This window comes from Puntigrus tetrazona, chromosome 4 (assembly GCF_018831695.1).
Source record: "Puntigrus tetrazona isolate hp1 chromosome 4, ASM1883169v1, whole genome shotgun sequence".
NCBI classification, from domain to species: domain Eukaryota; kingdom Metazoa; phylum Chordata; class Actinopteri; order Cypriniformes; family Cyprinidae; genus Puntigrus; species Puntigrus tetrazona.
Window position 1 is genome coordinate 5,565,127 of NC_056702.1, and position 23,700 is coordinate 5,588,826.

Sequence of the window (23,700 nt, forward strand, 5' to 3'; positions counted from 1 at the left end):
GCACAGTTCAAGAATCCCACATCTACAAAACAACGAAACGAGACTAAATAACACATAATGTGAAAACACTACACAATGAAAACTTAAATTATACAAAATGTACTAGCCCTCCTTCTTCCTGTTCTACGCGTTGCTATTGGTTAAAATGTATGTCACGCCCTCCAGGTAGAACGGTTCTCCGCTCTTATTGGTCAGATTCGTCAATCAAAATGCTTGACAGCGCATTAACGCGACCATTTTGCGTTGTTTTGAGAGACCGTGTGGTTCTTGAAAAGAGTGGATTAACTGTTTGTCAGTTGTGTGTTTACTGTATAAAGTTAATAGATCGATTTGCACATGTTTCTCCCGCCCGTGGTCTTGGTGTACACTGCATCTTTCCAGAGATTGTATCCCTTTTAAGTCACTTATTAACGAGCGTGAAACCACTTATTATTATCATGCTAACTATCTCCATAATATCTTAAGGTCTTCGCATTTCCGTCAACTTGTGTTGTGTGAAAAGAAGCGCGAGTGACAACTAGTTATTTCTGTGGTGTTTCTGTGACTCACATGGACGTGTCGTCGTGCGTCGACTGAAGTTTCTTCTTCTGTTAAACAAACTCAAGTTGTCAATCTGGACTAATGTGAAGCGCACTGCTGCCGCCCAGTGGAGCGGATGAAAAACTGTTCTTTAGTTTCTACCAAAAGGGACGTATATACAACTAATGCATTTAAGTTCATGTGACTGCTTCGTGTGGAAGGATTTTCCAGACCATTTTGTATATAGCAAATTGTATTTTCAGCTGCATTTTCAATATGTGGACGCGTGAATAACGACATAATCCGAACGCAATTGCAAATCAAAATGCAAATGAAAAACCAAATTCCGTTTGCAACCGCATTTTCCATGTCTTACGAGCTATGGCCTTGACATATTTAAATAGCAATGCTAATTGCAACATTTGCGTTTTGTTTTTCTCTGTCGTGCAATCGCAATTCCTTATTTCCGACGCGAATACATCCACGCTGTCAATCAAGACGAGGGCGGGACAATAGTGGGGGCGTGTTTAACACAGCTGTTAATCAGTTCGTGCCCGCGTGAACAAAAACACAACCTCTTTGGCACAATGCATATTTCTGTCATTTTTAAATACCACATACAGCGTTTGTAGCCCAGAGACGGCTAATATTTGAATGTTATACATCTAAAAACAAATCTATCACTTTCTCATCATCCCGACCAACGTGAATTTGACTCGTTTAAATGAACCATATTCGCTCTCATTTGATCCGGCAAGAAAGATTAAATGTGTTGAGCCACGTGCTCAAAGTGTAAGCACACTTACAAAACAGGACGAACTTCTTCCTTTCTACGGATTTAGCCTTTTATTTGTACTTAGTTCTTTTACAATACGATGTTATGCAGCACATTTTATACAACATGTACTGTAAGTGTGCTTGTGAAATAGCACACCTGATAGCGAGTTACTTTTTTGCCTTTTTCATTCTGTTACCTTGTTTCGCCAGCAGGTGGTGACAAAAGCCCGTCTTTATGAACGAGCCGTTTGAGTCGATTTTAGGAGCCGATTCGTTCGAAACCACTGGTTGATTCAGTAAGGAAGCCGATGAGACGTTCGGATCGGTCGACGCAAACATTAACAGAACTGTATCGTCTGTTTATCTAATATTTATTGCACGCTCCTTCAATAAACATTCCTATGTTGGAAGCTGCTCCTTTGCCATTTTGCAGTAATAAAATTATTATAGAGAGCGTTTTACAAGAAACACTAATAACACAGCAGAAACTCAAGAAACACAGAAAAGATTCACTTCTACAAAACCAAAGAAGAATATACCTTTATTGGTAAATGCAAAATTATTGCAGAAATGCTTTTTTGGCCCCGCAGACAAATTATATGAGATGCAAACAGGTCATAAATTGGACATTTATTTTCACTCTTTAAATACATTATTTATTGTATGGAATCATGCACAACAATGCAACAAAGGCACTTAATAATGGAAAGATTCAAAATTCTTTTCTCTTTTTTTTTTTTTTTTTTTTTGCTTTGAATATTTCAAAGTTTCTTAATCCTGGTCCTGCACTTTTGTTGAAAGACAAACGAAATATGCACTGTGATGAGGCTCAAGATAACATTGAAATAACCCTCAGAAATGCCCTAACCAAGTTGAGTAGCTCAGGAAGTAAAGAGATGTGTTTTCATCTGTGAGACCTGAGTTTGAATCCCACTGTGGGTTTAATAAATGCTTGAGCTGAAAATATCATTGAAATCACAGTCACTCTTATATGACTTAAACTCAGCGGAGCAGAAAGTAAAGTGTTGTGCTTTTTTTTTTTTAAATCACACACACACAGTAATAGATTCAGTGGCTCAGGAGGTCTTGGAGACCTGAGCTGAATCTCACTGTTGCTTTTGTTAATCTGTAGTTTTAATAAACAGTGAAGGCTAAGAGAGTGAAATAACCCTTGAAAGAGATCTGTGCTCGCTGGAAGAAAAACCTGTGGAGCACAGCCTCACGGGTCAGAGGTTGTTGGTTCAATCCCAGCCGGATGTCTGTGAGTATATGATTCAGGAGAGCCAAAGCTTTAACCGGCTTATTATAAAATCAAACAAACAGAAAAATATAAGAGAGAGCACTTCTTGACACAAAAGATCTGTGGCTCACTGGTCAGAGCACTGCCGAGGTTGCAGGTTCAATCCCAGCCAGATGTCCGTAAGTAGATGATTCAAAGCTTTAACCATCTTATTATGAAATCAATCAAACAAACAGAAAATAAGTTCCAGCACAACCAGAGACAAGAGATCTGGCTCACTGGTCAGAGCACTGCCTCACGGTTCAGAGGTTGCTGGTTCAATCCCAGCCAGATCTCCGCGTTACGGGTGGATGGTGAGGATGGAGTGAGTGTGTGTGTGTTGTGTGAATGAAGGGATGGGGATGGGTCGGGTCCCCCCCGAGCTCCGGCACCATGTCCAGCAGGGGTTATGCTTCTTGGTTTAATAAAAAATGAATTTTGCTGTATAAAAAATTGGGGCCGCCGTCCCTTCCCCACCCGCTTAGGTTACCATCATTTGCTTTCTAGAGGAGTGACCCCCCAAAAAGAAAATGATGGTAACCTAGAGCACATATCACAAACACAAGCTCTCTTACCTGTCCATGAGCAGATGTCCATCACTACAGCAAACGTCTGTCCAGAGCTCTGTGTGGTCCAAACACATCTCTTATCCTGTAAGAGAAAGACATCATCTAAGACCTTACAGAAAATTCTAAGAAAATAATCTAACACTTAACATAAACTCTGTTTTACAAACGCTCAAAATTTACTTTTTTTTTTTTTAAATGCCTATAATTTGGATTTCAACCCTTGTCTCTATTACATTATTTACCTCCAAGAACATGGATTTAGTCAAGTGCACCACTATACGGCTTTTAAACTTTTAGCTGACATTTTGTAAATTACGCCCATTCCACCTGTTTCTGACAAATTGTTTATAGAATATGACACTATTTATCTCATCGACTTAAAAACCCTGCTGGTGAGAGCTTATTTTTCATCTTACCTGTTTGTCTGAATAACCAAAGGTCAGGGAGTTGAGGGCAACAGCACAGTTCAAGAATCCCACATCTACAAAACAACGAAACGAGACTAAATAACACATAATGTGAAAACACTACACAACGAAAACTTCAATTATACAAAATGTACTAGCCCTCCTTCTTCCTGTTCTACGCGTTGCTATTGGTTAAAATGTATGTCACGCCCTCCAGGTAGAACGGTTCTCCGCTCTTATTGGTCAGATTCGTCAATCAAAATGCTTGACAGCGCATTAACGCGACCATTTTGCGTTGTTTTGAGAGACCATGTGGGTCTTGAAAGAGTGGATTAACTGTTTGTCAGTTGTGTGTTTACTGTATAAAGTTAATAGACTGATTTGCACATGTTTTCTCCCCGCCCGTGGTCTTGGTGTACACTGCATCTTTCCAGAGATTGTATCCCTTTTAAGTCACTTATTAACGAGCGTGAAACCACTTATTATTATCATGCTAACTGGCTCCATAATATCTTAAGGTCTTCGCATTTCCGTCAACTTGTGTTGTGTGAAAAGAAGCGCGAGTGACAACTAGTTATTTCTGTGGTGTTTCTGTGACTCACATGGACGTGTCGTGCGTCGACTGAAGTTTCTTCTTCTGTTAAACAAACTCAAGTTGTCAATCTGGACTAATGTGAAGCGCACTGCTGCCGCCCAGTGGAGCGGATGAAAAACTGTCCTTTAGTTTCTACTAAAAGGGACGTATATACAACTAATGCATTTAAGTTCATGTGACTGCTTCGTGTGGAAGGATTTTCCAGACCATTTTTTTATAGCAAATTGTATTTTCAACTGCATTTTCAATATGTGGACGCGTGACAAGCGACATAATCCGAACGCAATTGCAAATCAAAATGCAAATGAAAAAACAAATTCCGTTTGCAACCGTATTTTCCATGTCTTACGAGCTATGGCCTTGATATATTTAAATAGCAATGTTAATTGCAACATTTGCGTTTTCTTTTCTCTGTCGTGCAATCGCGATTCCTTATTTCCGACGAATACATCCACGCTGTCAATCAAGACGAGGGGCGGGGCAATAGTGGGGGCGTGTTTAACACAGCTGTTAATCAGTTCGTGCCCGCGTGAACAAAAACACAACCTCTTTGGCACAATGCATATTTCTGTCATTTTTAAATACCACATACAGCGTTTGTAGCCCAGAGACGGCTAATATTTGAATTTCATACATCTAAAAACAAATCTATCACTTTCTCATCATCCCGACCAACGTGAATTTGACTCGTTAAATGAACCATATTCGCTCTCATTTGATCCGGCAAGAAAGATTAAATGTGTTGAGCCACGTGCTCAAAGTGTAAGCACACTTACAAAACAGGACGAACTTCTTCCTTTCTACGGATTTAGCCTTTTATTTGTCCTTAGTTCTTTTACAATACGATGTTATGCAGCACATTTTATACAACACGTAGTGTAAGTGTGCTTGTGAAATAGCACACCTGATAGCCGAGTCACTTTTTTTGCCTTTTTTCATTGTTACCTTGTTTCGCCAGCAGGTGGTGACAAAAGCCCGTCTTTATGAACGAGCCGTTTGAGTCGATTTTAGGAGCCGATTCGTTCGAAACACTGGTTGATTCAGTAAGGAAGCTGATGAGACGTTCGGATCGGTCGACGCAAACATTAACAGAACTGTATCGTCTGTTTATCTAATATTTATTGCACGCTCCTTCAATAAACATTCCTTTGTTGGAAGCTGCTCCTTTGCCATTTTGCAGTAATAAAATTATTACAGAGAGCGTTTTTACAAGAAACACTAATAACACAGAAGAAACTCAAGAAACACAGAAAAGATTCACTTCTACAAAACCAAGGAAGAACACACCTTTATTGGTAAATGCAAAATTGTTGCAGAAATGCTTTTTTGGCCACGCAGACAAATTATATGCGATGCAAACAGGTCATAAATTGGACATTTATTTTCACTCTTTAAATACATTATTTATTGTATGGAATCATGCACAACAATGCAACAAAGGCACTTAATAATGGAAAGATTCAAAATTCTTTTCTCTTGCTTTTTTTTTTTTTTTTTTTTTGCTTTGAATATTTCAAAGTTTCTTAATCCTGGTCCTGCACTTTTGTTGAAAGACAAACGAAATATGCACTGTGATGAGGCTCAAGATAACATTGAAATAACCCTCAGAAGTGCCCTAACCAAGTTGAGTAGCTCAGGAAGTAAAGAGATGTGTTTTCATCTGTGAGACCTGAGTTTGAATCCCACTGTGGGTTTAATAAATGCTTGAGCTGAACATATCATTGAAATCACAGTCATTCTTATAGGACTAAAACTCAACGGAGCAGAAAGTAAAGTGTTGTGCTTTTTTTTTTTTAAATCACACACACAGTAATAGATTCAGTGGCTCAGGAGGTCTTGGAGACCTGAGTTCGAATCCCGCTGTTTCTTCTGTTAAGTAGTAGTTTAAATAAACAGTGAAATATAAGAGAGAGCACGCGTTGATGCAAGAGATCTGAGAGCACGTTGTTGATGCAAGAGATCTGTGGCTCTCGCTGGTTAGAGCACAGCCTCACGGGTCAGAGGTTGTTGGTTCAATCCCAGCCGGATGTCTGTGAGTAGATGATTCAGGAGAGCCAAAGCTTTAACCATCTTATTATAAAATCAAACAAACAGAGAAATATAAGAGAGAGAGCACTCACTGGTGCACACAAAAGATCTGTGGCTCACTGGTACGGGTGGAGAGGATGGAGTGAGTGTGTGTGTGTTGTGTGAATGAAGGGATGGGGATGGGGTTCCGAGGTTGCAATTTTGCTGTATAAAAAAAATTGCTGTATAAAAATTGGGTGCCGTTCCTTCCCACACCGCTTAGGTTACCATCATTTGCTTTCTAGAGGAGTGACCCAAAAAGAAAATGATGGTAACCTAGAGCACATATCACAAACACAAGCTCTCTTACCTGTCCATGAGCAGATGTCCATCACTACAGCAAACGTCTGTCCAGAGCTCTGTGTGGTCCAAACACATCTCTTATCCTGTAAGAGAAAGACATCATCTAAGACCTTACAGAAAATTCTAAGAAAATAATCTAACACTTAACATAAACTCTGTTTTACAAACGCTCAAAATTTACACTTTTTTTTTTTAAATGCCTATAATTTGGATTTCAACCCTTGTCTCTATTACATTATTTACCTCCAAGAACATGGATTTAGTCAAGTGCACCACTATACGGCTTTTAAACTTTTAGCTGACATTTTGTAAATTACGCCCATTCCACCTGTTTCTGACAAATTGTTTATAGAATATGACACTATTTATCTCATCGACTTAAAAACCCTGCTGGTGAGAGCTTATTTTTCATCTTACCTGTTTGTCTGAATAACCAAAGGTCAGGGAGTTGAGGGCAACAGCACAGTTCAAGAATCCCACATCTACAAAACAACGAAACGAGACTAAATAACACATAATGTGAAAACACTACACAATGAAAACTTCAATTATACAAATTAGTGTCAAGTAGGCGGAGTGGGTTTATTTTTCAACATTTCTCAGAAAATCTGTGACAAACTGCTGTGGGAACAGTTGATTAGAGGCGTTCAGTCCAAAATGATCTGCATGTAGTTCACATGCACACATAATGCGAACTCTTTGGTTTGTACATAAAAGGTTACTCATATATATAGACAATAACTACACTGAATACACTTCCTCGTACTAAACGTATTTTCTTCTGTTGTCCTTAAAGTAAATTAAAGTATTGTTACTGATGATAATAATAAAAAAAATTATTGAAACAAAAATTAAAGGGGTTGTATTTTGGCATAGTATTTTAATTTCCTTTTTAAAATTATTTTTTAAAAGTAGAAGCTATTTCTTTACGTTAAAAAAAAATGCCGTCCACTAAATCAGTGAGGTGTAACTAACACACAAGAAGTCATTTTGCAGGTAAAAGAAAAGAAACAGAAAAAATAATCCCTTGAATAATGTCCCTATTCATTCCTTACTGTTTATGTTTTTTGTTTTTTACCTTTTTACAAAAAGGATTTTACCAGCACTGTTCAAAACATAAGGATAAGGGATAACGTACGTAAAATTAAGGTATGAAGTAAAGTGTTTATCGTTCACTTCTCTTCTTTGCGAATCAATATTAAAAACATAAATAATTTTTCGATCAGCCTACACCGTAAAATGTACACGCCCCCTTCCCGTTTTACGCGTTGCTATTGGTTAAAATGTATGTCACGCCCTCCAGGTAGAACGGTTCTCCGCTCTTATTGGTCAGATTCGTCAATCAAAATGCTTGACAGCGCATTAACGCGACCATTTTGCGTTGTTTTGAGAGACCATGTGGGTCTTGAAAAGAGTGGATTAACTGTTTGTCAGTTGTGTGTTTACTGTGTAAAGTTAATAGATCGATTTGCACATGTTTTCTCCCCGCCCGTGGTCTTGGTGTACACTGCATCTTTCCAGAGATTGTATCCATTTTAAGTCACTTATTAACGAGCGTGAAACTACTTATTATTATCATGCTAACTGGCTCCATAATATCTTAAGGTCTTCGCATTTCCGTCAACTTGTGTTGTGTGAAAAGAAGCGCGAGTGACAACTAGTTATTTCTGTGGTGTTTCTGTGACTCACATGGACGTGTCGTGCGTCGACTGAAGTTTCTTCTTCTGTTAAACAAACTCAAGTTGTCAATCTGGACTAATGTGAAGCGCACTGCTGCCGCCCAGTGGAGCGGATGAAAAACTGTTCTTTAGTTTCTCAAATCAAATCAAATTCAAATTCAAATTCAAATTTTATTTGTCACATACACATACATACATGGTACGACATGCAGTGAAATGCTTTTTACAACTGTCCAGCATCAAAATAGAAAACAGAAAAACAGAATTTAAATATATATAAATATAAAATAATGTATAAAAATATGTATAAAAAAGTGTGCAAAGTTTAAAAAATAAAATGTAAATAAGTGTAGTGTAAAAAAAAGTGTAAAATGTAAAGTGGCTGTGCGAGTGTCCAGTGCAAAGTGGCTAGTGCAATTGTCCAAAGTAAGTGGCGAGTATCTGGGAAAGAGGGGTGAACATGGGAATCCCGGTAATTAGGTGCTGGGTGTTCTCTGGTTCAGACTCCGAATGGCCTCATGGAAGAAGCTCCTCCTCATTCTCTCTGTGTTTGCCTTCAGGGAACGAAAGCGCTTTCCTGAACGCAGCAGAGAAAAGAGTCCATTGTTGGGATGGCTGAGGTCTTCCACGATCTTCCTGGCCCTGGTACAGCACCGCTTGTTGTAGATGTGCTGCAGCACAGGGAGCTCAGTGCGGATGGTGCGCTCAGCTGACCGCACCACCTTCTGAAGGGCTCGCCTGTCCTGCATGGTGCTGTTTCCAAACCAGGAGGTGATGTTTCCCGTCAGGACACTCTCGATGGTGCAGGTGTAAAAGTTCCTGAGCACCTGAGATGGGAGTCTGAAGTCCCTTAAGCGCCTCAGATGGTATAGACGCTGCCGGGCCTTCTTCACCAGGGTGTTAATGTGACAGGACCAAGACAGGTCCTGCGTGATGTGAACACCCAGGTACCGGAAACTGTCCACTCTCTCCACTGGGGTCCCGTCGATCTTGATGGGATGGTAAGAGCGCACCTGCTTCGTGCTGAAGTCCACTATTAACTCCTTTGTTTTGCTGACGTTCAGGAGCAGATTGTTCTCCTGACACCATCTCTCCAGGTTGTTGATCTCCTGAAGGTAGGCCATCTCATCGTTGTTGGAGATCAGGCCCACCACGACAGTGTCGTCAGCAAATTTAATGATGGTGGTGGTACGTTCCTTTTGGTTTCTACCAAAAGGAACGTATATACAACTAATGCATTTAAGTTCATGTGACTGCTTCGTGTGGAAGGATTTTCCAGACCATTTTGTATATAGCAAATTGTATTTTCAACTTCATTTTCAATATGTGGACGCGTGACAAGCGACATAATCCGAATGCAATTGCAAATCAAAATGCAAATGAAACAACTAATTCCGTTTGCAACCGCATTTTCCATGTCTTACGAGCTATGGCCATGACATATTTAAATAGCAATGCTAATTGCAACATTTGCGTTTTGTTTTTCTCTGTCGTGCAATCGCAATTCCTTATTTCCGACGAATACATCCACGCTGTCGAACAAGACGAGGGGGCGGGGCAATAGTGGGGGCGTGTTTAACACAGCTGCTAATCAGTTCGTGCCCGCGTGAACAAAAACACAACCTCTTTGGCACAATGCATATTTCTGTCATTTTTAAATACCACATACAGCGTTTGTAGCCCAGAGACGGCTAATATTTGAATGTTATACATCTAAAAACAAATCTATCACTTTCTCATCATCCCGACCAACGTGAATTTGACTCGTTAAATGAACCATATTCGCTCTCATTTGATCCGGCAAGAAAGATTAAATGTGTTGAGCCACGTGCTCAAAGTGTAAGCACACTTACAAAACAGGACGAACTTCTTCGTTTCTACGGATTTAGCCTTTTTATTTGTACTTAGTTCTTTGACAATACGATGTTATGTAGCACATTTTATACAACATGTACTGTAAGTGTGCTTGTGAAATAGCACACCTGATAGCGAGTTACTTTTTTTGCCTTTTTTCATTCTGTTACCTTGTTTCGCCAGCAGGTGGTGACAAAAGTCCGTCTTTATGAACGAGCCGTTTGAGTCGATTTTAGGAGCCGATTCGTTCGAAACACTGGTTGATTCAGTAAGGAAGCCGATGAGACGTTCGGATCGGTCGACGCAAACATTAACAGAACTGTATCGTCTGTTTATCTAATATTTATTGCACACTCCTTCAATAAACATTCCTTTGTTGGAAGCTGCTCCTTTGCCATTTTGCAGTAATAAAATTATTATAGAGAGCGTTTTTACAAGAAACACTAATAACACAGAAGAAACTCAAGAAACACAGAAAAGATTCAGTTCTACAAAACCAAGGAAGAACACACCTTTATTGGTAAATGTAAAATTATTGCAGAAATGCTTTTTTGGCAACGCAGACAAATTATATGAGATGCAAACAGGTCATAAATTGGACATTTATTTTCACTCTTTAAATACATTATTTATTGTATGGAATCATGCACAACAATGCAACAAAGGCACTTAATAATGGAAAGATTCAAAATTCTCTTCTCTTGCTTTTTGTTGTTTTTTTGCCTTGAATATTTCAAAGTTTCTTAATCCTCGTCCTGCACTTTTGTTGAAAGACAAACGAATATGCACTGTGCACTGCGTGAACGAGCAGCACCAGGTCCCATTTCAGCATTCGTGTTACACAATGGATTAAATTAATATGTGTAGCATAAAACTAATGCACAACATGAACCATGTATTTACTTTGACAAACAGTTTATTGTTTCTGTGAACGTAAAAATTATGTGTAACATGGACATTATAATTGTAAAAGATCCATCACCAATATCTGTTGAGGCTTAAAAAATGCATTAATTGAGCAAGTCAAAAATCTTGACACATTAAATGACAATTTCAATATCATCCAGCATCTGCTGAAATTGAAGCATAAACACACAAACATCTCCAACACATGACTTAATTGGCAGGTACATCTTGCATGCAGAGCTGCCACACTTTGATATGAAGTGAAAGGTAAAGCCTTTTTTTATCATCATGGATTGTTTTGAGTTGTTGTGCATGTGGACATTTGGCAGGTGGTAGCATGTTTATAATTTTGACTTTTTAACTGCTTGGTTTGAGGTGACAACCTTCTAGAAGGTGAAGCGCCTGTCACTGGAATGACCCACCTTGTCCAGGCTGGGGTTGCAGGCGAACTGAATCATGGGAGGAGGTCCGCACATGAGGATGAGTGTGTCATCTGCGTTTGGAGGAAGGTGGCTCCTCACCATGTCCTCATTTATGAAGCCTTGGCTGTACTCCCAACCTAACACATGAAGTTGATTATTTCAGCCTTTCAGCTTTGCTAAACTGCATCAACAAAAGCAAGAACTTCCTACCATCTGGAGCTCTGTCGACGGTGTACCACAGCTTAAAACGTGTCGGGTGATTGGCCACAACCTCTTCTAACTCAGGGCGTAGGAGAATGTCTTTTTCTGTCTGTTGAAGAAGACAAAAGGAGCAGTGAGTGGGAATAATTATTAGTTTGAAATATAGCAGTCTACATTTGAATCAAAACACTACCCTACAGTACTACTGTACTACTCTACCACAAACACACTGAACCAAAGAGATGCATGTCTGAGTATAGTTGCACTTTTAACATATATTTTTGTTAAAAATTAGTACACATGTGAATAAAAATCCTTGGCTCACCTGGTTTGCGAAAAGTAAGGAACACACAGTCTCATCCTTTGGATCTTTCATGATTGCTTTGATTATCTGGAGCATAGGTGTAATGCCTTAAATAAATAAATAAACAAAGATGAACTATTGCTTACAATTGCTCTCAAAAAAAGGCACACGTGCTTACCTGTTCCCCCAGCGATCATGCCAACATGTTTTGCCGTTTTAATCACAGGGTCTGATTTCTTATCAGGCTTGATCGCAAATGAACCTGCAGAAAAGTTTATACTGTGAGCCACGATGTGTCTCGTTTTGAAAGGAATGTTATGTTTGACTGTCAAGTATTTTTATGCTTCCAGAATGTTTGCGTGCAGTTATTTTCCTCGCAACAGTAGATGTTTTCATAGCACTGTCCTGACTCACGGTGGATTTCAAAACTACGAACCTCTGCCTTTGTAAACCAGCAGTCCACTTGGTCCTCTGAAATCAATTGTGTCACCAATACGAAGGCTCTCCAAGTATTGAGACATCTTCCCTCCCTCTGGAAACTTTGGATGGACATTTTTGTAGTATATCTGAAACGAGAGGGAACATGTTTAAACTTAAAATACTTCATTTTAAACATGAATGTGTTTCTTTTACAGTTGCATTTATTGTATGTTATACCTTCACAACCAGGTCAACAAAGCCTTTGTCATCATCGCTAGAGACAGGGGTGTACGGTCTCACCGCAAGGTTGCCATCAATCTTGGCAGACAGGTAGATGTGCTGTCCTACACATGCAATGCGTAAACATCAAAGGTGGCACAAAAGAGTCAAACTAATTTTTTTTTTTTTTAAAGTTCATATTACATGCTTTAAAGGCATTCACTCACCGATAGGAAGTCCAAGAACATGCTCTGGTGATTTTAAAGCAAAGCGAAACCTTCTTGTATCATGACTGATGATCTTTAAAAAATTAAATCACTGTTACTACCAATAAAAACTTATTTATATGCAAATTAAAACCCTACATTTTAAAATACCCTCACCTCTTTGTCCACAAGGCGCAATGGATACTTTATGTTAGGGTCTTCAAGAGTGATGGCAGGTCTTCTTTTAAGGCCAAAAAGCCTCTGGATCCAATCAAACACCAACCGAAAGCTGCCAGTGATGAGCTACGGACGGAAGTGAAAGGGCATTTTCTAATTATGCAGCAATGCACTACACAAGTTCATGTACACAGTTACAATGGGCCTGCGCTGCACAAACTCTTACGGGTGAGAGACTGTCAACAAACCCTCAGAATGAAGTTAACAACCTGTACAGCGATGAAATGCATTAGAAACGTCTGCATAGGTAACATTACAGTACGCCTTGTCAAAACGTTGCATGCTGCAAAAACGACGTCGCGCAAGCATTTATTATATGTATATACTCACGTTCAGGAAGAAGGACATTTTCTCCCGTGGTGTTTACTGAGATTTTAGCAAGCACCTAAGACGGATAACAACCCTTCGGACTAAGAACTACTGGAAAGTAAACTGCCTGTCAAAACAAAAATCGCTTCCTGGAGAGGGAGGGGTTGAGTGCTGGTGACATCATTACGTAAAGATTCAAACAGCTTGTGAATCATTTGTCATGAATCGTCAGTAAACGAGGCTTAGCTGTTCAAAACATTTTTTAAAGATTCACCGTATGAACTACCGTATTTGGTTTCACATAAGTGTAATAATGTACATATTTTAATTACCCATTACCTAACATATTCTCCTACATTGGCTCTTTCGCGCCGTTGAAGCACTGACCACAGAGTCAACTGGCTAGGTGTTATTCATCCTTTTGTCCACCAGACGGCATCAAGGAGGAAAATTTGCACTTGATTTGTCCAAAGATAGCATGGTTCACCTGGTTGAAATGTACGCACTTAATACAGCTGAAAAAAAATGCATTGGTGGATGAAGTACACAAATTAGCATGGCTGCTTTGGGTTAAGGTTAAGGTGTCCTAATGAAATACTGCAGGAAAATACATTGGCTGCTTTTTAAGATAATTTACCTAAATTATCTTAAAAAGCAGCCAATGTATTTTCCTTTCCACACTAGATCATTACAACTCAAAGCGTATGTATCTGTCATCAACGGTATCACAACAGCATCCAGCTTTTCGAAACTTTAGTTCAAATGAATCATTTGCTTCGCAAAATTGATTCACAGCACACTGGTGACGCCTGCTGGTCAAAAGGGTGTAAATATCACGGGGAAAAACAAATGAGCCTGTACTTGCATTAAAAACCAACCGTTTACAAACCAGCTGCAAATTGAAAGTGACACCTGATACATGCAAAGTAATAATAATGATATTAACAAAAATAAATAAATAAATCACGTGTCTGTATTTGTTATTATTTTTTTAAAATTATGATTTAGTTTGAGCTTGGTTATGCAGCTAAAAAGAGAATAAAAACTGCAGCTTTTCCTTTTTTATTGTAGCCAAAGTCTACACATGTGACTACAATACCTACAGATGTAAAATGATCTGAGATCAAATAATAATAATAATAATAATAATAATAATAATAATAATAATAATAATAATAATAACACCGGATCATTGTTTTATAGCACCAAAACCTTTTATAAGCTTTGCTCAAAACACCCAAGTTCACCTGGTTTTCAAAACTATAAAATCTTAGACAAAACATGCGTAAACAACTTTCACCTTTGTTTTAAAACAACGTAAATGTATGAAATGCAATAAATCCTCAAATAACTTTACCTATTAAGTCTGTGTATGTGTTCTTTTATTAATTTGCTAATATATAAATAAATATATAATTAAATAAATGATTTATTAAATAAATAAACAATTACATAAATATGTATTTATTTCTGCATTTTTGCCTCCGTCTGTTTTATATATTTAATTATTTCCTTATGTATTTAACAATTTATTTATATATTTTAACATTTATTTAATTTGAATAATTTGGCCCTCCATTAAAACCTGGCAAAGGGCAACGCATGAACATTTGCCATTGGACTTAACTCTGGCTTATTTAGCCTGGAGTATTTAACTGTTGATTATTGAGCGTGTGTATAGAGTGATTCAATCCAGAAAACCAGCACGTAAGTAAAATGGATCAGGCCTACCTGATTTTCTAACGTGTCTCAGCCTAGTTTAAATCCAAAATGGTTGATTCCGGCTAATACTACTTTTCTGTGATTAAGTCATTTTATTGCGCAGGCTCATAATGAATATTGAATATTGCACAGAACTACATTTACAATACAGAAACTCCTTTGTTTCATATATTGACACCTTTAATAAACCCGCGCAAAATTGTTCAATGATTTCTTGTATTCCATTGTGTAATTAAAATCTGGAAACTATTTAAACATCACCATTTTCTGACGCTATTCTATTTGGATATTTAACCTGTAACCTCAAGAATAACCTAATTTTATCCTTTCAAAACCGGCTTACCAATCCATCCAGCCATCCAGGTAATAACCAATCAATCAACAGTTTATCACAGAAATTTAATGACGACCCAACACAGTGGTCAATCGTGGTCATTTCTATTGACTGTACACAAATGCATGTCATTGAACAACTGTACTGCAGCACAAGTGTAACATTCTTGTTTTTTTCGATTGTTAAACTCAACCACATCCCTTATATTTACACCATGTTCTATAGATATTTCTCTATATATCTTTTGTACAATGTACAATGTTTCAGTGAGGTGAAATAATAATATCAAACAAATTCCGTTAAACTCTGATCCAGCCAAAGCATGCAGGTTTTTGTCGAGAGTAGACATGTCAAAAGGTGTGCATTAGTGGAAAGTTAAAGCAAGTCGAACAGCCTTGAAGCAGAAAAAGCTGAAGCCAAGAAACACAGAGCAAGTCTCTTTTTTATGTGAGGAGGTGTACAGCTTTTACAAACACTTCATGACATTGGCCTCTGCTTTACGTTTGGCTACATGGAGCAGCATCCATGCTAAGCACAAGTAATAGGTCAGACAAGAAAACTAACCTTGCATGGACATATTTGTGCCAAGTATTGCTTTTACTAATTCAGTTTTGCGAACACAGATGGTGGGGTTTACTGAAGACATTGCGAATAAGCAGGTCCGATCTTTAATAAAATTACACCAAGGTGATTCATCCTTGTCCGTTTTTTGTGTTAGCTTATCAAAGCAATGGCATTTTGCAAATGCAAAGACATAGATACAGTTATGACTTATTATCTCTGTTACACAAAATAGCAGACAGGGATTTCACAATAAACGTACTTCGTAAGAAAATAAAGTAACTATGCTAAGTTTCTTTAAAATAAATGTATCTTCACAGTTTTAAATTATTTGCATCATGATATTGTTATTCCATAGTCAGCTACATATCAATAAACTATGTATTTCAATGGGTAAATTTAGTAATAATCCAACCTTTCATGTTACACGAGGAATGTATTTCATTGCCGTACATGAAATAGAAATCATACAACACATCTCTAACCAAAACAGGACTCTTGGACAGCACTACCAGCATGTGTAAGATGCGTACCGATATTATCCAATAAATAGAGTATTTGGTAGAAATTCTCATGTCGTAATCTTTGGATGAAATGCCTTGTATACTTCAAAATCTGTTACTTTGGGTTCAGCCTGGCCAACAAAATCTTCTGCCGGTAACACCATACATCCAGTACAGTTTCCAACTTACCAATATCCTGAAGGGTTACTGACAAACACGGGAAAAACCGGAACATGCACACGTAAAACGGCTTCACATTTTTCACATTGAACGAAAGCAGTGCAGCAGGTGAAGACCGGGAATATGTACATGGGCTCACGAAGGTGGTGACCAGTGCAATGGCATCTCTCATAACGCACAATTTCGACAGACTTGCAAGCAACGAAGACCTCAAAGGACAGTACAGTCCTGCACAAAGGGCGTAAATCCGCATCCACAAAAAGGAAAATGAGCTTTTTTTTTTTGTATTTTACATTAGTTCCAGACAGGATCCATGCATTTCATTCGACACAGATCGTTGGTTGCGCGACCTCAGCTGCTCAGTTTGAAGTGTACTAAGCACAGTGCTTTAAGTAGAGGGTTTTTAAAACGAATAGCTCAGAACTAGCAGACACAATGAACTTCGGTGAGACGTATAAACTAAAAGCAACATGTTTAGTCTACCATTGGTTGGATAATTTGTGTTGGATCAGTCTACAAATGACTGAAGGTAGCAAATCTCTATTCCTTAAAACCGCAAAGCGTTAAACACAAGTGCTAGGATGTCAACAGCTGGCATATTATTGTTCAGTGACACAAATACCAAAAGTTGTAGTTGGATGTGAGTATTAAGTATACAAAACACCTCCTTTGTAAAACTCTACACCTAGTGGATGTAATTGTCCAACTCGAACACAGATGGCTGGGGAAACTTGATGGCAGCATCGCCTAACTGAACATGCATCGTTTGCTTAGCGTTAAGTGTCACTTGGAGGGAATGTTACACAAATTTAAGGTTCAGAAGGCAGGCTAACAATATTACGTCAATTGGAGAGTTATATATACTTGTGTGTGTTACTAAAACCGTCCTCGGCAGCTAGCATGACCGTCGTTCCCTAAGACAGCTCCACCTAAAAATGAACCCGGATCCATCTGCATGCGTCGCCGAGGCAGTAATGACATCAGGAGCCACGGTTTCCCTGGGCACTAACATTGGTTGGGCATCATAATGTTGTCAGAACAGTACTTCCACAACGTAAACGTAGCCCTTGGAATGGTATGAGTTAAGCAGGCTGACGTTTCCGCGACGCTGTGGAGTGAAATGCAATCCCGTCAGGAGAGAGGTGCTGGCCACGACGGCGGTGATGTTTCAAATGTTTCCGACCGGTTGGCACACAAGAATGGAGCTCTCGATGAAAGCCTGGAGCATGGAGCGGTTGGTGTGAGTTCGGTGAAAGCGTCAGACGATGGAGCCCTTGGAAGTGGAGAGATGGATGGAGCGGATCCGCAGGGCCAGGGTTCTCTCCAGGTCGTGGAGGACGTCGTAGGACGGGCCGGGGCTGGGGCTCTCCGCGGGAACCTCGTACAGCAGCTGCTTAAAGTTCTCCAGCTCGATCAGGAGCACCATGTTCTTCAGGAAGTAGCCCTCGATGAAGGCTGCTAACTCCAGGGCCCCCAGGAACTGAGGATGTGTGAAACATAAAGACTTAGCTTTCATAACAGAGTACTATTCTTAATTTGTTTTCTTGAATTTTTGAATCTTGAAATATGAAGCCCTGCAAAGTTATGCAGTGTTCAGAGGTATACAATATATATATATATATATGCAGTACTATAACATAATGCACCTCATACAGAAAAAATATTGGCACACACACTTGCATTTTCCTTTTTTGTCTTAATGTTTTTATTACATATTTCTATAGACTAAAGCTGAAAGAATTAAGCTGGTGACATTTGCACAGATTGTTAAGTAATTAATATAGCCGATTGCATTCTCGTAGACGTGCTGTATTAGTCTAATTAATGTTATTAACCTCATGAATATTCAAATACAAATGTTAATCCAGGGTTTTTCAAATATACAGTGTGCAAACCTGACTAAACAGATAAAACAACTAATCCTGGGAAATGTATAAACAAAACAAAACATGCCGCAAGATAACCTAGGATTATGTTTGGCGGATCGAACAGAGAAACTTGAAAATTCTAATAGAGCGACACAGTCATAAATGAATAGTTGAGAGTACCTTGGCATGTTTGTAAATGTCCACACAGGTGTCAGTTGTGATGTTCTTGGAGCAGATGATTTCACAGTGTCTTTGGAGAGCTTCAAGTTGGAAGAACTTGGCTGCAGACAGGAGCTTTTGAAGCAGAGGGACCAACAATGAGCCAAACTCATCAAGCTTTCAGGTTTATCACAATCAAGAGCAATCACTTAATTAAATTTAAAACACATAGCATTTATCACAATTTCTGCTGCAGTTCTACGTGCAAGAGAGCCTCCATCTGGTATAGATGGAGACAAATATTTTCCATGAGAAATCTTCCACACGTCATCAGACCATAGCTCATTCATTCATCACATCCAACATCCTCTCAAGTCATCAGTCATTAAAACATCATTAGCGTGTGGGTTGGGTAAAATGGTTTAGGGTAGGAGGAATTATGATCATAAATGAGGAAAGAGAAGGGAATATTTAATACCTCCATCACTTCAGTGTTCCTGATGTGCAGTGACTCAGTGCCGCCACAGTAGAGGTACTGCATTACCAGCTGAAACGCAACAAAACCTTCTCAAACTTCTGAGAAACACTTTAGGACAGACGAGCTCAGCACTAGCACATTTTGTCATTAAGCTGAATTGTGCCGACAGAGCTAGGAATTAGTCTAGAGTCGTTTGACTGTAATACTGACACGAGTTTGAGTGGGATTTATGAGTCAGTAGATTCCAACCTGAAAAATGTTGTACTTGACGTGACTGATCTCGATGCATGTGTTCTCAGCCGCTGGTCTGTTAGACAGCAGAGATTTAAACCTGGAGGTCAGAAACACATAAAGACAAACATCAACATCCTTTAACAGCGAAGTGAAGATATAATATGTAAGATATGTAGTTATACTGAAAACCATGCAGCGGTGCAAGAATGAGTTCTAGTGATGTCATTAAATGATAATGAACTCATGAATATGAACGAGCTCGTCCTGATATTAGCCTCCTTGACCATCCAGTCACTTTGCATGAATTCATATTCTTGTTGACCTTGTAATGTCTTCTGTCTGCTCAGATATTTTTAAATGAAATTAAATTTTTTTGAAATGCTACCTTGAGATGGAGTAGAGCCTATTTACAAGACTAATAGGCTGAGCATTAATTAAAAAATAAATATATATATATATATATATATATATATATATATATATATATATATATATATATATATATATAAAATCAGGAGCTGTAAGTACTGTGAGCTATAGTTTAAATATAAAAAACTTATTTTAATGTGGGCCAACTATTTTAAAATCTCTGTGCTAAAAGTAAAGCATCAAACTCTAAAGCTCTGGCACCCATGCTGTGTAATAAAATCCACAATGTGAAGACATACCTTGGAGAGGCAGTGAAGAGCAGCACTTTATGGGCATAAAAGGGCTTTCCTTCAACCAGAAACGTCACGTCAGACATCTCTTTATTATTGAGAAAGTGTGGATCTGTAGGAAGAAACAAATCAAATAAGTCCCCACGTCGGGGATGCAATATTACACAACAGTGATTACACAAGCTTCTTCATTATTCACTACCACCACGTCTTGTGTTTGACAGGCTGTCATCAACACATTACAAGAAAGAGCATGAAATATGTCTGTTTTATAACTGCAATAGCTTAACCAAAGCCTAGATGGCACTAGAGTTCCTACAAAACTTGTGTTGCGAACAAAATTCAATATTATTTAATTGTATTTTCGTGTCTCCTGAGGAAAACTGCCTGAAAAGTGTCCTTGTGTGCCCTAAAACTGTTTAAATGGATTTAACAAACGCATTTCAATTTAATCAGATAAATGTGAATCATTGTGTGGCACAAGCTGATTTGGGTTTTTATGTTAAAATAAATTCAATAGATATCTTTGTTCATTTCTTATTTTTCATTATCAGAGCAAGAATAAACCAAATTATAGGCCACGTTGTGTCTAAAAACGTATAAAACTTGTGCACAAGCAGTTTTGTTGACGTACTGCAATGCAGTTCTCGCTCGTTTGATATTATTCAATTGTTGATGCTGTAAGTAGAGGCAGGGCAGAGCTAAAGTCGCTATTGAAGATGCACTTAACAAGGGACCGCTTCTGACATACTCACCCAATCGAGACGTTTGCTTCTTTTTGATCTCGGTGAGTTTAGGGATTGGGAAAGGCCCGTAGCATTGGGTAAAGATGACTGACAGCTGCTGGCTGATCACTTCGTTCTGTAGAGCACACAAACACACATGCTATAGTTAGACCTTCAATTCTGTTTTCTAAAAGTAAATCGCATCCAGGCCTGCGGTAATACTAACACGGCACTTATGATGAGTTCAGTAATTAGAGGATTTATCATGTTAATTACTGAGAAAGCTGGAACTGGTGTGGCTGACGCTGATTGCCTGTTCGCTCGGAGTCAGGGACTGACACGCAGTGATAACAATAATACAGAGACTTATGAGGGACATTAAACTCTGAAGTGCCGTGAAATAATTTAAATGATGATATGACAATGAACTTTGCTGCAATATCAGAGGGACTAAAACACAGTGTTTCTAAGCCAAAAGCCTCAATCAAAAATTATGTAAATAAACTACAAACGGAATGTTTTAAATTATACTGGTGTATAATTTACATTTTAAAATAAGTTAATACTGTACTTTTAATAATATTTGAAAACATTAGCTGGGGTGGAAGAAAAGAAAGAGACATTTCTTTAATGTAAATTATGTAAAATCTAAAATCAGACTTGCCAAAAGGTGCAAGTCTGTGGCACTATGAAACATGTTTGAGTGGGACTATCTGTTTTTCAAAATAAAAAGAAATATATTAATTGAAAAACGTAAACTATGATTAGAAAGTTTGCCATTTCATTAAGTACCAAAATTACTAAAACTAATATTTAAATAAAATAAAGCTTAATAGAAACATGTTTGCATGAGACTGCTTTTTTCTTTCAAATAAAATAACATACAAATAAAATATTAGTTAGAAAAAAAAATTACAATTAGAAAAGTACAAAAATAACTACAATAAGATCTAAATTAACTTAAATATTTAAAAGATACTAAAAAAGTACACAAGAACATAACTACAATAAACTGAAAATATAAAAGCTAATTCAAAATATTGTTGTTAAAATTATTATAATTATAGTATTAACAGCAATAATACTAAAATAAAACAGGTGTGTCCTCAAACATTTAAACAGAAACAAACAGGAACTTGCACAGATGACTAGATCTCTATAAATTAGGCCTACATGATATATTGCATGTGATATTTGTGTGTGTCTCGTCAGTAAAGCCAGTTCTTTGATTAGCAGTAAATCTCCATCACCTGTTTTCAAACGGAGCTGCATTTAATACACAGAGCCATAGATCACTGACAAGTTCTCAAGTAATTTGCATGCATAATCACAGGTGGATCGCATGTGATAATGTGCAGCCCTACTAAATGTCTCCTGAAAGGATGGGGAAGTACAATAAGAATTTGTCTTTTGACCTTGCTGGCTCGAAGGATCTGGAACATGAGTGGCAGTCCGTGTGTAATGAGCTCCTCCGTGTACTCGTCTTCTTTTATACAGCTGAAGTCCTTCAGCAGGCCTTGGATCAGCGGCCGTCGCTGCTGCACGAAGCACGTTCGCAGGGACTCCAGCCACGTGTGCAGGGTCCAGGGTACGCCTGTGTATACAATCAATCAATCAGTTAATGTATGTGACACTGCAGAATCCATCTGTCCATCAACCTGCACCTGTCTCATCCATCCATCTGTCAATCTTCTGTAAGGAGAACGTGTGACGCATATTGCAACTACATTAAAAGTCCAGGGTCGGTATGATTTTTTGCATTTCTTTTGAAAGAACACAGTATGAAAAAAAATTATAAAGTATAACTGCAATTTAAAACAATTGTTTTCTATTTTAAATTTATTCCTGCGATGAATTTTGAGCAGTCATTATTTCAGACTCACATGATCCTTCATAAATGATTCTAATATGTTGACCTATTGTTTATTTCATATTGATCAATATTTCATTCAACTTTTTATCAAAGAATTGCAGGAAAATATATAAATATATTATTATTTTTTTCCCCACATTTTTTTGCTAAAAAGATCTGAATTTATTTGAAATAGAAACCTTTTGTAACATTATAATTGTCACTTTTAACAAGTTTAATGCTTTCAGAAAAAAAAAATCTTACTAACCCCAAACTTTTGAATGTTAGTAAATAGCGTTAGTAGGTAAATAATGGTGCTTAGTGATACTGATGCATAGTGATTTATTCACCGAAAACAAGGCATAGATACTCATGTCTTGCTAGCTACTATGGGCCTCAATAATCTTTCAAAGAGTGTCTTTGAAAGATTAGATGCCACTAACCTGGTAAACTTTGGCAAGTGATTAGTTCAGCCTCAAAAATGAGTCATCATGAGTATTAATCACAACGGACTGATAAAGAATATGCTTTGTGCGCTTATGCAGGAAGTAGCATAAGCCCGTAACACTGGAAATTTCAACTAGTGCTTGTCAGTTTTAAGCGCAAAATGCTTTAGAAGGCATCTGAGGCTGAGGCTAATCGCTGCATGACAGGAGTGAGCCAGGCGGTTGATGTCTGTGGTAATCGTGCAGTGTTTTTACTAACCCAGGCTGCGGATGTCTATGGTAATGTCCACATGGCCGTGTTCGGCACTGTGGTACATGGCCTCGCGGAGGGCCCTTAGTTTGGCCTTGCCTGTCCGGAGGGTGGCTTCGTTCTGTGGCGCTCTCCTCTCTACGGTGTCGGAGCCCTCGGCTAGCATCTCCTCCAGAGACAGCACGTCCCCCTTGTCCTTTTCCACCTGGGACAGAAGCTTCCGGAACACGTTCCTGCAAGTGTGTGTTACAATCTTACTCAGGTATTCATACTCATTAAAAGAATAGTTCACTCATAGATTACTGTATATAAGATTTTTCCCAAACCCGCTGTTACTTTTACCGTTTATCTATTTTTTTTAACACAGGCTGTTGCATAATGTTAGAACTCTATAAACTACTTTTATCATACTTTTTCCTTCTTTTTGTAACGGCATAAAGAATCATATTAATTAAT

At 38.3% G+C, this 23,700-nt stretch overlaps 2 protein-coding genes across 4 annotated transcripts in view; both read right to left on the reverse strand.

The window, feature by feature from the left end:
* Positions 1 to 10,530: 10,530 nt before the first annotated feature.
* LOC122342741 (NADH-cytochrome b5 reductase 3) lies at positions 10,531 to 13,454 on the reverse strand. The gene is made up of 9 exons (XM_043236799.1): positions 13,295 to 13,454; positions 12,905 to 13,030; positions 12,749 to 12,821; positions 12,540 to 12,646; positions 12,319 to 12,448; positions 12,061 to 12,144; positions 11,904 to 11,989; positions 11,588 to 11,687; positions 10,531 to 11,514 (listed from the first exon to the last, which is right to left on the reverse strand). The coding sequence occupies exons 1-9, from the start codon at positions 13,310 to 13,312 to the stop codon at positions 11,342 to 11,344; spliced, it is 897 nt and encodes a 298-aa protein (XP_043092734.1). The 5' UTR covers positions 13,313 to 13,454; the 3' UTR covers positions 10,531 to 11,341.
* A 1,921-nt stretch (positions 13,455 to 15,375) lies between these two features.
* The window catches only part of btbd11a (BTB (POZ) domain containing 11a), a 130,518-nt gene continuing 122,193 nt past the window's right edge, over positions 15,376 to 23,700 (reverse strand). For all 3 annotated transcript variants that reach the window (XM_043236302.1, XM_043236300.1, XM_043236301.1), the window contains 8 exons: positions 23,254 to 23,477; positions 22,112 to 22,290; positions 20,727 to 20,832; positions 19,981 to 20,083; positions 19,328 to 19,409; positions 19,079 to 19,147; positions 18,622 to 18,735; positions 15,376 to 18,053 (listed from right to left, as the gene is read on the reverse strand). In XM_043236302.1, coding sequence (XP_043092237.1) covers positions 17,832 to 18,053; positions 18,622 to 18,735; positions 19,079 to 19,147; positions 19,328 to 19,409; positions 19,981 to 20,083; positions 20,727 to 20,832; positions 22,112 to 22,290; positions 23,254 to 23,477 — 1,099 coding nt within the window. In that variant the 3' untranslated portion in view covers positions 15,376 to 17,831. The remainder of the gene's footprint in view (positions 18,054 to 18,621; positions 18,736 to 19,078; positions 19,148 to 19,327; positions 19,410 to 19,980; positions 20,084 to 20,726; positions 20,833 to 22,111; positions 22,291 to 23,253; positions 23,478 to 23,700) is intronic.